At 39.4% G+C, this 12,030-nt stretch overlaps 2 protein-coding genes across 3 annotated transcripts in view; one reads left to right on the forward strand and one right to left on the reverse strand.

Moving 5' to 3' along the window:
- Window positions 1–8,725, reverse strand: part of dnaaf11 (dynein axonemal assembly factor 11) — a 28,891-nt gene extending 20,166 nt beyond the window's left edge. Inside the window, exons 1-6 of one of the 2 annotated variants that reach the window (XM_064346889.1) lie at window positions 8,624–8,725; window positions 8,150–8,317; window positions 7,875–7,952; window positions 7,561–7,733; window positions 7,221–7,450; window positions 6,688–6,873 (exon numbers count right to left, since the gene is read on the reverse strand). In XM_064346889.1, coding sequence (XP_064202959.1) covers window positions 6,688–6,873; window positions 7,221–7,450; window positions 7,561–7,733; window positions 7,875–7,952; window positions 8,150–8,317; window positions 8,624–8,633 — 845 coding nt within the window. In that variant the 5' untranslated portion in view covers window positions 8,634–8,725. The remainder of the gene's footprint in view (window positions 1–6,687; window positions 6,874–7,220; window positions 7,451–7,560; window positions 7,734–7,874; window positions 7,953–8,149; window positions 8,318–8,623) is intronic. The other variant, XM_064346890.1, reaches the window with a different exon arrangement.
- Window positions 8,726–8,822: 97 nt separating this feature from the next.
- LOC135261032 (zinc finger protein 239-like) lies at window positions 8,823–11,939 on the forward strand. Its single transcript, XM_064346878.1, has 4 exons — window positions 8,823–9,308; window positions 9,545–9,636; window positions 9,723–9,834; window positions 10,446–11,939. Exons 1-4 carry the CDS (start codon window positions 9,023–9,025, stop codon window positions 11,561–11,563), a joined length of 1,608 nt encoding a protein of 535 aa, XP_064202948.1. The 5' UTR covers window positions 8,823–9,022; the 3' UTR covers window positions 11,564–11,939.
- Window positions 11,940–12,030: the final 91 nt, after the last annotated feature.

Below are 12,030 nucleotides of genomic sequence, written 5' to 3' on the forward strand. Positions count from 1 at the left end.
CTTATATATCAAAGGAAGAAGGACGTAAACCTCCTGAACTCTTTCCCCTATTGAAATTGACAAAGGCGGCAATATGGAAAAATTTTGGTTACCAGCAAAAACCAGATGGGTACAAGAGGAAGATCATCCAGACTGTAAAATGTGCAGATGAGAAGTGGCAGCAAGAGGAAGCAATACGTACAACATGATTGCACATTTATGGGATCATCATCCAATGCGCTTTCCCATATTTAAGGTAATCTGGGCTTGAAATCAGCTTTGGTACAAACTAGCTAGCCTGCTAGCGAGCCAGTTAAGCTAACTTACTGTTAGCTAGCTAGCTTTCCTTCCTCACCTTGTCTTGGCTAGCACAATATATAACTTTATGTGTGTGATTGCATGTGCGCACACTCAAATCATCGTATGTCAATGCTGATGTTATTAGGATTTTACAAAAACACATTAAGAATCCACAAAGGGTCATTTGGTAAAAAAATAAAATAATGACCGTGGTAGTGATGTTGCCCCTCGACAAATTAGTCTGAGATTTTACAATAACACAATTTAGAGCTGCGCAATACCTTCATACCATGAAACCATGAAAATCTAATACTGCCCAACCAGACTGAATGCAGGCTACTGTGTTTTAGAACAAGAGTGCTCATGTTTCACTCTCTTTTAATTTTCTTACTTTTTCCTTGAGGACAGGAAATGTACATCTTCATCGTAGATGCTAGCTTATAAATATACAGCGTCTGAATGATCAAAGAAAACCAGCAATATGTGAAAAGCCACGCTCCTTTAAGAACCATACTGGGAGACAACCATCAAAGGTATTACCACAGTAAATCACTACTACGGAAGACCCTCCGGGTGACAGCTTAACCGCCAGCGCTTCTTCATTCATCAGCCTGTGTGATTTTACAATTATGGAATTTGCTTCTTCATTAACACAGTAGATCCTCTGGTCCACGTAGGTCATCCTTCATGAAGGGGGATGGCGCCAACCCATAAATAGATTCTCCTTGAGGTTTTGTCAGGTTTAATACATTTTGAGTCATCTTCTCCCACGCTTTTCTTTCCTCGTGATCCATGGTTGCCCGACGAAAGCTCCATGAGGTAAAAGTGAGGGGACGTTGACTGCAAAAAAATCCTGCACGACTTTCAGCTCACTCATCAGTCAAAACCAACAAGTTAGCCAGAACATTGATCTTGACAGCACATGAAGAACAGAACGTATGATTTAAGTGTACAACTTGTACCAACAGTTATCCATTGTGGTCCTAGGGTTGCATACACTGTTCCTCCCAGAAGATAGTCAGCATTCTTTGTTTGTGCGGCCGACAGGCCGAACTGAATAACAAACTTTGTAAGTGAAGTGTACATCTGAGAGGTTTTCTACTTTCATTCAGCCCAAAAGCTCAATTCTCATATCTCACTAGCAGTATTGGTAGTGCAACTGTCTTCAGTAAGAGCTGACTTTTTATCCCCAGTGAACAGAAATTCAGTCAAGTCTGATGATGTGATCTGGAACGCACAGGGATGGGGAGGACAGAGATGCTCTTCTCCAGTTAAACACCATCTATGGTAACTTAAAGCCTAAGTGGAACCTGGCAGATCTCTGCCATATCAATATGCATTAAAATCTACATCTGCAGCCGCCATGCTTCAGAGACCAACATGGCGCCTCTGTGTCCGGGAGAACATTCTCTGTCAGCATAAGTCCCTAAATTGTAAAAACACAAAACACATGCGCGTGATCGAATTACTTCCGAGAGAATTAAGTTGCTGTCTTAATCCATGAGTTTAAAGTAGCGGTAAAGGGCACTGTGGGTCACTGCATGGAAACAAACACCATAAAACTGTGTCTATAACATTTTCTCTTCTTGCTCAGATTTATACAAGGTCCTCTGTTAAAACAAATGTATAATAATAATATTTATATGCATCTGAGAAACCCACTAATGTTTTGGCCTTTACAAAACTATATGTACAAACCAGGCAGGAGCCTTGAAATGGTAGTCAATATTACTTAAAAAGAATTTATCATGTCAGTGCTGTCATGTTTCAAAGAAATACGCAAGAAAGGTGAATTCAGAGACTACTTAGACAGTAAGTGCTAATACTATTTTAAGGGTAAACAAATAATACTGAAAATGATCACCAACTGAAAGTAATTTATTTTAATATATACAGCAAGACATTGATTGATTTTTAATGTAAATTTTGAAATAATGGTTCTCCATTGATAATGTCGGTTTCAGATATTGAGCCCATGCAGCAGGTATAATTAAATATATTACGGTTATATATTAATAACTTTAGTTTCATGTGTTCACTAGCAGTTTCCGAGTGGGTATTGACTCTATCCTATCTATTAGTGATTTATTTTTCCTTAGTGCCACTCAAAAGAAGCTCAAACAGTGAAAAAAAGAAAATAATTCCTTACACTTACGTACACAGTAATACTTCAGTTGTGTGCAGTTTATGCTTATGATGTATGATATTTCGACAGTCCACCAGCTCAAATGATAAAAGTGATAAATAGCAGGTAATCTATGTTCATTACACAATAGATTTTCATTTTCTGTAGCATCATTATGATTACTATTGATTTTGTATATTTTTTGGACCAGTTTTTATTGCTTATTCTATTTTATTCTAATTCTGGAAGGCCCAATCATATTTCTATGCCTGTCCCATTGCTGTAACTTTCCACTCTCCTCCAAAGAGCACACTGACAGCTTTAGATTATTTCACTGATAAGTCCATCAGGTGAACAGTGCAGTCACTGCATCAAAGGACTAAACTCTCCACAGTTGGAGAAAACAGACAGGCACAGTAGGCACTGAATAAACCAGAGAAGTCACACCTGCGTGATGAGAAACAGCGTAGAAGATGAGCAAAGTTGGCTTGGGGGACGAGCTCAGCCCACATCCCGGTCATTCTAATTTCAGTTATTGTTTGCACAGCGCTTGCTGTCATCTATCTAAGCTCTGTGGTGAATAACCAGCAAGAGTCGAATGAGACAAGTAAGCTTAATGAACGGTGCATGACAGTAGCCCAGAGGACGACCTGAAGCCTGAGCAGTTTGAAATGAATTTGCAGCACAGCAAGATTAGTGGGCAATAAATAACAATAAACAACTATTTTCCTGTTGAGGCAAAGGTAATAACAGCCTCAAACCACAGGGGTTGAGGAGAAGAGGTAAAGTGGGGGAGCTGGATGAGAGCAGGGGAGCAAAGAGGCTATGCAATGAGTATGCTAGTTTGATGGGGTTTCCAGCAGTCATGCTTGATAAACATGCTCATAAGCAGAAACAGATGGTTACTGATTAGGAGCCCCTTGTGAACTTTTCGTACATCAGCTTAATAAACAAAAGAAGAGAAAAGAAAAAATCTATAACAATCAAAACAATCTAATAACAATCCAAAATGCCTGGAGTACTCAGGGCAGGAGGCATCATCATCATCCCTCAAAATGAAATTGTCAGAGGGAAATTTTAAAAACAAAATGAAAACTCAAAAATAAAAGCTGTTTCCTTGAATGGCTGCTAAGAGGCACCAACGGAATGCAAATATTAATACCATCATGGCGCACTTTTTAAAAATCGGGATGTTGTTTACAACAAAGAACATGAGAGAATCTTGGTCTAAAGTCTGTGTTACAATGCTATCTGGTGGCCAAATAATTGTAGTGCACCCTTATATATTCCCTTGAATGTACAATGATAGTGCAAGAACATCTCCTTAAGGATTTCATATGGATACTATGGACCTACTAAATGAAAAGTCAAGTATTTTAAGCTTTGCTCTTGAAATGGCAAACTTATTCACCAACTGAGTGCAATGGCAGGCCAACTGCTTCTGGAGCCCAGGGAGATTCGGAGAGAGGCTGGGCATTTAATGCATCAGCTGGTGGAGGAGACTGTGGAGGTTCTAGATTTCCTGCAGGTGCTACCTGGGCTTGAAGGAGGAGTACTGGAGCTGGCTGGCACATAGCTGACTCAGCAGGAGATGTCTGAGGCACTTTGTGGACTTAGAATCTGAGACAAACGGACTGTTTGCCAAATCCTATAAAACCTTCTGGTTACAGGTCAGACCAGACTTGTTGGAGATTTGTAAGGAGAGCAGGACTGCTATAGGAGTGCCCCTAGGCTGGCATGAAGTTTTTATGTGGAAGAAATGGAATTTACAGTATAATACGTAAAAGGCTGGTACCCTCTGAGCCTTTTATGTTCAGCCTCCAAAGTTACATTAAAAGTGCTGGCAAATCATTTCAGCAAGGTAATGAGTTCCATGGTGCACAGCGTGAAAATATACTGTGTTCTAGATCTGCCAATTTTTTGATAATAGCTTTTTTGACTTAATAACTTACACCAGCTGCTTTGGTTTTAGTCTGGGCTTTATGTTTTTAGATCAGTAAAAGCTATTCGATAGAGTGGATCATAAATATGCTTTTAGGCATTTTGGTTTGGTCCTACATTCGTTGGTCACATTCAGTTCTTCAGCAATAAACTTTATAGTGTATTAAAAGATGAATGGATGCCTTTTTCCTGAACTGAAAGGCATATAACAGCAGTGTCCACTTCCTGAGGCACTCTGTTGACTCTCAGCTGACCATCTGTTACGGGCTACAGCTTTTCTAACTGGAAGTGTGTTTTACTACAGTTCACACATAGATATCAAGTCTCATGCACTGAGGACCAATCTCACACTCACAAGCCTAGTTCCTAAAATGCACTTTAATTAATGGGACATGTTGATTGATATGTTGATAACAGGAGATGGAAGTTAGGTCAATACAGAGAACTGGCATTCTGTTGTAACAGATATAAAAAGCCCTGGGAGGAATAAGAATGGGCTGTAATAAGGTTCCTTTGAAAATGATTTGGATGCAGAACAATTTTGTTTTGACTTACATGCCAAGCCTACCATCAGGGACACTACAGATACTCCAGGGAAACTGGAGTATACCATAATTATTATTGCACTTTCATCCAAGGCCATTGTCACTGCAACACAAGAAGTGTGAAAATGTTTTTCTTTTTTTGCCTCCACCAAGGAGGTTATGTAAGTTTAGGAGGCTATCTGTCAGTTAGTCCATCTGTATGTGACAGACATATATGGAAAAGTAATGATCGGATTACCATGAAATTTGCTGGGCACATTCATGTTCCCAAGGGAAATAAAACTATTGATTTTGGTGACCCCATGACCTTTGCTGTAGTGCCAACATCAGGCCAAACATATCTCAAACAATAATGACTGGATAGCCAATACATTTGCTGAGCACATTCATGCAAGGGAAGAGTGTTGTGCTTTGGATTGCCAATACATTTGCTGTGCACATTCATAAAAGGGGAGATTGTGCATTCTGAGTGCATTCTTTTTAGTTTTAGTTCGTTTTATATCTGAACATCTAAACCATAATTCTCTCTAAATTATCTTATTTCATTTACAGTTTTCATTTTTTTATTATTTTAAATTATTTTTAATAATAAAGGTTAATATCTTCAAAATGGCAAGAAACTGAATTTTTCATTTCCACTTAAAAACTGTTTGTAAATCAAAGTGTGGAACCCACACATATGCTTACATTTTTTCTGCTGTCCTCGAAAAGTAAATAAATCAACTGAGTGATTTATATGCAGATCAACATGACATGGAAACAATGTTTTATACTCAATGAAGGGTAGAGTTCAAGTTATTAGAGGGTAGAGTTCAAGTTATTAGAAATAGCTCAACCAAAACATCAGAGGATACGTGTTTGCTGATTGATATGTAAAAGCCACAGATTTGCCATTATTTTTGTATAATCTAATTAAACAAATGGGGAGAAATTAAAATCTGTTTGAGGCTATAACCGGTGACAGGCTAATCACATTTCTTCATTGGTTTTATGGCACAAGGCACAAGCTCGTCTGTCTAGAAATTGAATTGTTGGCTAAATGCGATCGCAGAGTAAAATATGAGGAAAAGTGATTTCTAAAATTATATGAAGTAATATCCATCTACAGAATTATGCACCAAGCACACAGCACACACACACAAATTCACTACAGGGCCTAGTCGAGGAGTACGAAGTAGTGGTTTAGGTGCTTGACTCATGACCAATAGGCTGTGGGTCCATTTCATCTCTGTATCATGTGCTCTTCCAAATGCTTTATCAAGCAACAATCCAGTAATGCTACTTGAAACACAATCAACCAAAATCCAGAGAGGAGACTTCTCCTGGGTTCTTTGAGGAAGCACAGCTGTTCTTGCTATTTGCAGTACACAACCAAAGCTTCCATGCTTCTATGTGGAATACCAAAGCCTCCCTCTCTCACTCTATATATGTTTCTGAGTTACACCCCAGTTTGCAGAGTGCAGAAGATACCATGTCTCTGACTGCCTTAAAATAAAAGGGGGATTTAAATGTTGCGATAAAACCAGGACACATGAAAAACAAGGCTCGTATGGAGCTCTGATATAACTTATTTTCAATGTATATAATACCGGAAAAGAGTGTCAGAGGCATATTGAAGAAATAATGTGCTCAGGGATAACTCGTATTGCACCAACACTTCCACTGCCTTTCTCCATTTCTTCATAATGGCCCAGTCATCTGGGCAGTATCCATCTTTGCCTGCAAGTGCTATTGCACATCTAACAGAGCTGTTGACGCTTGGGGGCAATATGGGTGCGTGAGCGGGGCCAAGGATACCTCTCTCTGTCTTTTGCCCTTCGTTTCTCCTCCATGTGCCGGTGCGCTTCCAGCCGGGACTCTGGAGTGAAGGCGCACGGCTTTTCCCAGAACTCCTTGTCCAGATCGTCTGTGCACGTGCCCCGGGTCTTCTCCTCTTCTTCCGGATTCCCCCCATTTTCCTTGTTTTCTTCAGGTACCTTTGGACTTCAGTAAACAGAATACAGAGGACTGAAACTTCCCAAAACATTTCTTAATTACTTCTTAATTCCTGCTTACTTATCGAATTACTTTTCAACATCAAAAGAGTTCAGATACTTTAGCACTATGAAGTAAGCTGAAGTTGTATTTGTAGCTGTCAAGGGAGAATATTATAGACACCTACTGTTGCACTACTTTTATAAGCAATAAGGTTACATACGATTGCATAAACATGCTCTTTTTTCTCCTACAATTTAAATTCACTCATGAATTATTTGCTTAATTATTTCAGTCTAAATTTGTTTTATTAAATCCATAGAAGCCTCAAGTTGTATTTCTGAGGTGGTACATACACAGTGTTATTGATATCAGTGTACCAACGGCCATCAAATCCTGGCTTCCTAGAAGATTCTTCCTTCTTCCTCTGCTCCTTGTTCTTCTTTGTATCCTGGGCCTCCTGCTTCTCTCGTGCTCTCTTCTCCAGGTATTCCTGCTCCTGCTCCCAGACACGCCTCCTCACAGCCTCTAGGCCCTGCCCTGCCCGGATCCTTTCTGAACGCATGATCTCCTTTCCATCTAGAAACTGTCAGCAGCAGACAAAACCTGCACTTGAATTGACAGCCTTTTCACTCAACAGAAATATAGAGCTAATAGAAATATAGATATAAGTTTGATGATCTTATGAATGTGTACCTTTAGCTGAGGCAAGTATGCCACCACATACTGCCTGTAGCCCTCAAACTCAGTGCAAGGGTTCCCAACCAGAAAGAGCTCCCTCAGATGCAGGTTGCTTTTCAGAGACTGCACACTGCTCAGCTGCCCCACAAAGTTCACAGTCAGGTCCAGTTTCTGTAAGCTTTCACAGCCTGGAAGTGTGGAAAAAGAGCGTGCTCTGGGCTAACAATAGCAAAAGCCACTTCACTCTAAAAAGACTAAATGGTTTAAACACTCACGAAATAACCATTCATTAATAAAATATTTCGCCTGCAGAAAGAGTAAATCGTTACCTTCCAGATTTTCAATTAGTTCAATGTTGTTTAAGGCTAAGTTTAAGTACTCCAATTTCTTCAGTTTGTTGACGTTCTCTACGCGCATGAAAAAGAAATTAGACAAAATTAAAATAAAAGTAGAATCAGTGCAAAGAGTAACTACTGTCACTAATGAATTGTTCAAGAAAAATCAGGTTGCATGCAAAGGTTTCATTCCCATCTGCGTAAATATTTTTACGTGCAAATTAGTAAACCATGTCCCAATAACACGAATAAAAAAAATCAGCATTCACCAATTCTGGGGATGAGATTATTTTGTAAATAAAGTATTTTTAGGTCCCGGCACCACTTGTCGATGTGTTCAATCTTCTCAATGTCTTGTTGATGCAGGGAAACCTCCTCCAAGGAGAAGATCTCGCAGTTATTGTGTTCTGCGCGGCGTCGGATCAAATCTTCTGTAACTACAGTAGAAGAGGTGCAGAGTAAGACAGGGAGAAAGCATTGATAGTGCCTATCGAGCACATTTCATAGCAAGCTAACATTATTTAACTGCTCAATAACAACCGAAAACATTACAGTTAATGTTAGCTAGACTGATTAGCTGATGTGTACTACCGCAGCCAGAGATGGGTTGTTCACATGGTACCTTGCAAACAAATTTGGAGCGAACACCACAGTTTACCAGCACATATAAGCAAGTTAGTCTAACTACGCTGGGCATACGTTGACTTCACTAAAAGCAGCATAAACATTCAATGTTAACTTACTTAGGACCATTTCTTCCAGTTTTTCAGGACAAGTTGACAAGCACACGATAAGTTGCTATAGAAACCATCCACGCTGTACAGAAACCGTAAAGGACCAAATACAACAGCACTTATTTTTCTAATTCATACTCCACGACGATAGGCGGCGGTGTACTTAATGTGTAGCTAAATATCGAAGACATACCATTGAACAACAACAACAACAATTCAGTGGGCGTACTGGGGTCTTGTGGAAGAAAATATCGTTCTGTATATGTCGCCTCTGCCATGTTATTTCTAACTTAATTGGATAATTATTTTCATAACGTCGTTAACTAAAGTTCATTTCTGGTCATTCAGGATATTAAAAAACTGAAACAGCAGGTAGTGGACTATATTGTTTTAGACATCCGAACAAGCATGTCGACTGTTTCTTCCATTCATACGCAGCTAGCCTCGATTGTGGATGTTTTAGCGAAGGCGGCCGTGGCAGAAATTTGCGAACTTGTAGACAATGGCTATGCTATTTTGCACTTGGAAATTTCTCGGAGTCATAAAGAGAACAAAGCACTGAAAAAGAAATTACAAATGATGGAATTGAGGATTGCTCGAAGATCTGATGACAGGATAGCCAGAGCAAACTCTGCAAATAGTTGTTCAGATAGAGTTCAGATTTGCAACGAATTAAGACAAAACAAGCCAAGAAGTAAGTTTTGTGTCCAGCTATGTATGTTTACTTTGCTTAATCTGGTAATGTATTTTGATATATGTAGCTTGCTATATCTCTGTCGTCATTACCCTATTCTACCAGTCCAGGATAAAGTATTGTTATTAGGTTGACTAGCTAATTAATTCTCACTATAATTGCTAGCTAATTAGCAAAATAATCTGTATCATTGTAATGTTACAGCATAACTTGCTGTGCTTCCCTTATTATTTCAGAGGATGAATATTACCCAAGCAATGTGTGGGGAAATAGAGAGTGTAGGGCTCCAGATGAAGACGGTACTACTTTGTCATCTACCAGGGACCAGGTGAGTTGACAGCATCCTTACACACATTTCATTTTCATAGGTGTTGTCTTCAGATTCTTTATCACATTCACATTCTTCTGTTATAGTCTGCAGACAAAAAGAGGGTAAGGCCAGAATCACGACTTGTTAAAATGGAACAGCTTGAAGTGGACTTTGAGACCAGTGAACAACGTGGAGGAGTGAATATCAATGAGCAGAGTAAGTAGAGAGCATGAAAACCTTGAGAATAGTGATGCCAGGGTGTTTTCAAATGACAGCAGACTACATACTGTATGTTTTTGCTGTCATTGTTTATGTGGATACTACAGTGCCGTGTAAAAGTATTTGATTTGACTCATCCTGATTTTGTCTATTATTGCATATTTGTCACCCTGAATGGTTTTCAGATCTTTAGCTGGTCAAATTTAACGGAAACCCAAATGGAGAAGTTAGAAAGCTCAACAGGGCAATCAATCTGCACTATTTAGAGTATAACTTTATAATGTCCTTTATATTAGTTTGCTTTGGTTTCCAAAAAAGATGCAGTACTGTGACAGGATTCAAAATGCACAAATTATGTACTCCCATGACAATGAGTACTTCATGATGTAGTGCTGTGATTCAGTTTGACTGGAAATAATTTTGTCTGATTATAGAATACAAGTTTTATGAGTGCATGATTTTATTTATTTATTTTTAGAACACTTTCACGAAAAGAAAGCTTGAGGAGTAGACCCTGCACTATAAGGCTACTGTTTTCCCGTGTTGACCTGAATTTGTCATGGCTCAGTTAAAAATAATATTTATGCTAGTTTTAACTCTACTTCCAGAAATTGTGGAGTCAGATGGTGGTGAAAAAGCTCCTATTGCAGACGCACAGACTGAACCTGCAATAGGCACAGAGGAGCTCACTGAGCAGCACAGCACCAGAAAAACTGTTTGGGAAGACAGTACACTGGGTACTGTTCTCAAGGCAGAGCCAGATAATGAGAATGCCAGCCTCCAGGATGCTGAAGGAAGACTGAGCAATCTGGGAAATAAATATGCTTTGTATGAGAGACCTGGTCATTTGGAGACTTTCTTTACACAAAGCACCATTCAAACTGAGACTGAGGGTCCTACCTGTTCTTATACTGTGGAAACTAATTTGGAGAGCATGTCTGTTCATTCAGAGCTACAATTTGCTTGTACTGCAGAAAAAGGGTTAGAGAGAGGTCTGTCCACTTCAGACTCTCTTGACATGAAACCAGAGGTTGAAACGATAGATATATTAGACCCTGTATCCAATAAATTGGATGTTGACATGAGCTCCTCATGGACCAAAGAAGCAGCATCAGGAGTAGTTCTCAAGCAACACAGATATTACAAAGAAAATGGCAAAAGAGGAGCTTTGCAGCATGAAGATGTTCTGAATGTGTGTCCATCTGAATCCCATTTGTTGATAAGAGAGAATACAGTGAACACTGAAGTCCCAAATATGATTGGATATGCCCCTGGGAAAGAGGGTCTCACCACATCAAGAAGCGTTACAGCCAGCCACAGACCTGGAGCAAGGGAGAAACGGTTCCTGTGTTCGCATTGTTGGAAGAGTTTCACTTGTCTAAGGAATCTTGAAACGCACCAGAGAGTTCACACAGGAGAGAAACCGTTTGGCTGCGCGCAGTGTGGAAAGAGGTTCTCCCAGTCAGCTTATCTCAGAAAACATTGCAGCGTTCACACAGGCAAGAAACCTTTCAGATGCACAAAATGTGGAAAGTGCTTCTCTGATTCAAGTAATTTTAAAAGACATCAGTATGTTCACACAGGCGAGAGGCCATTTCGGTGTATGCAGTGTGGGAAGAGGTTCTCGTTTTTAGGCAATCTTAAAAGGCACCAGAGCATTCACCTTGGAAAGAAAGCGTCGGGTCACACACCCTGGGACGAGTTCACTCACTTCAAGTCACATTAAAAAAAACTACATATCGGCAAGATATTGTTCACCTGCGCATTATAAGTTTAAATATTTTGAGTGTTATGTATCAAAATTGCTGAAGGAGGTTATTTAGCTGTACAGTGTTTTAGAAAAGTGATGTATAAGTAGTTGTATCACACACCAATTTTTTTTCGCCCTGAGAATGAGAAATGCCTTGGACCAAGTTTGAGACACAGATTCTTTGATTCATTTGTATTCTCTGCAACATTATCTCTGAAGACCAGAATATTCACTGTGTACTCTGATGAGAGAACTGAACGAACACTGTAAGATGCATACGGTGTGAGAAGCCTGTGAGGGAAGCTATTTCATGAATATTTACAAATACACAGGAAATAAATTCATAAACATGCTTCATGATCATGTCATTTAACATAATCACAGTTATTATGTTCTTAATGCACTGAAAAGAAGACAGTCTGAAACAAGCACAAACGGGTGAC

This window comes from Anguilla rostrata, chromosome 8 (assembly GCF_018555375.3).
Source record: "Anguilla rostrata isolate EN2019 chromosome 8, ASM1855537v3, whole genome shotgun sequence".
Classification (NCBI taxonomy): Eukaryota; Metazoa; Chordata; class Actinopteri; order Anguilliformes; family Anguillidae; genus Anguilla; species Anguilla rostrata.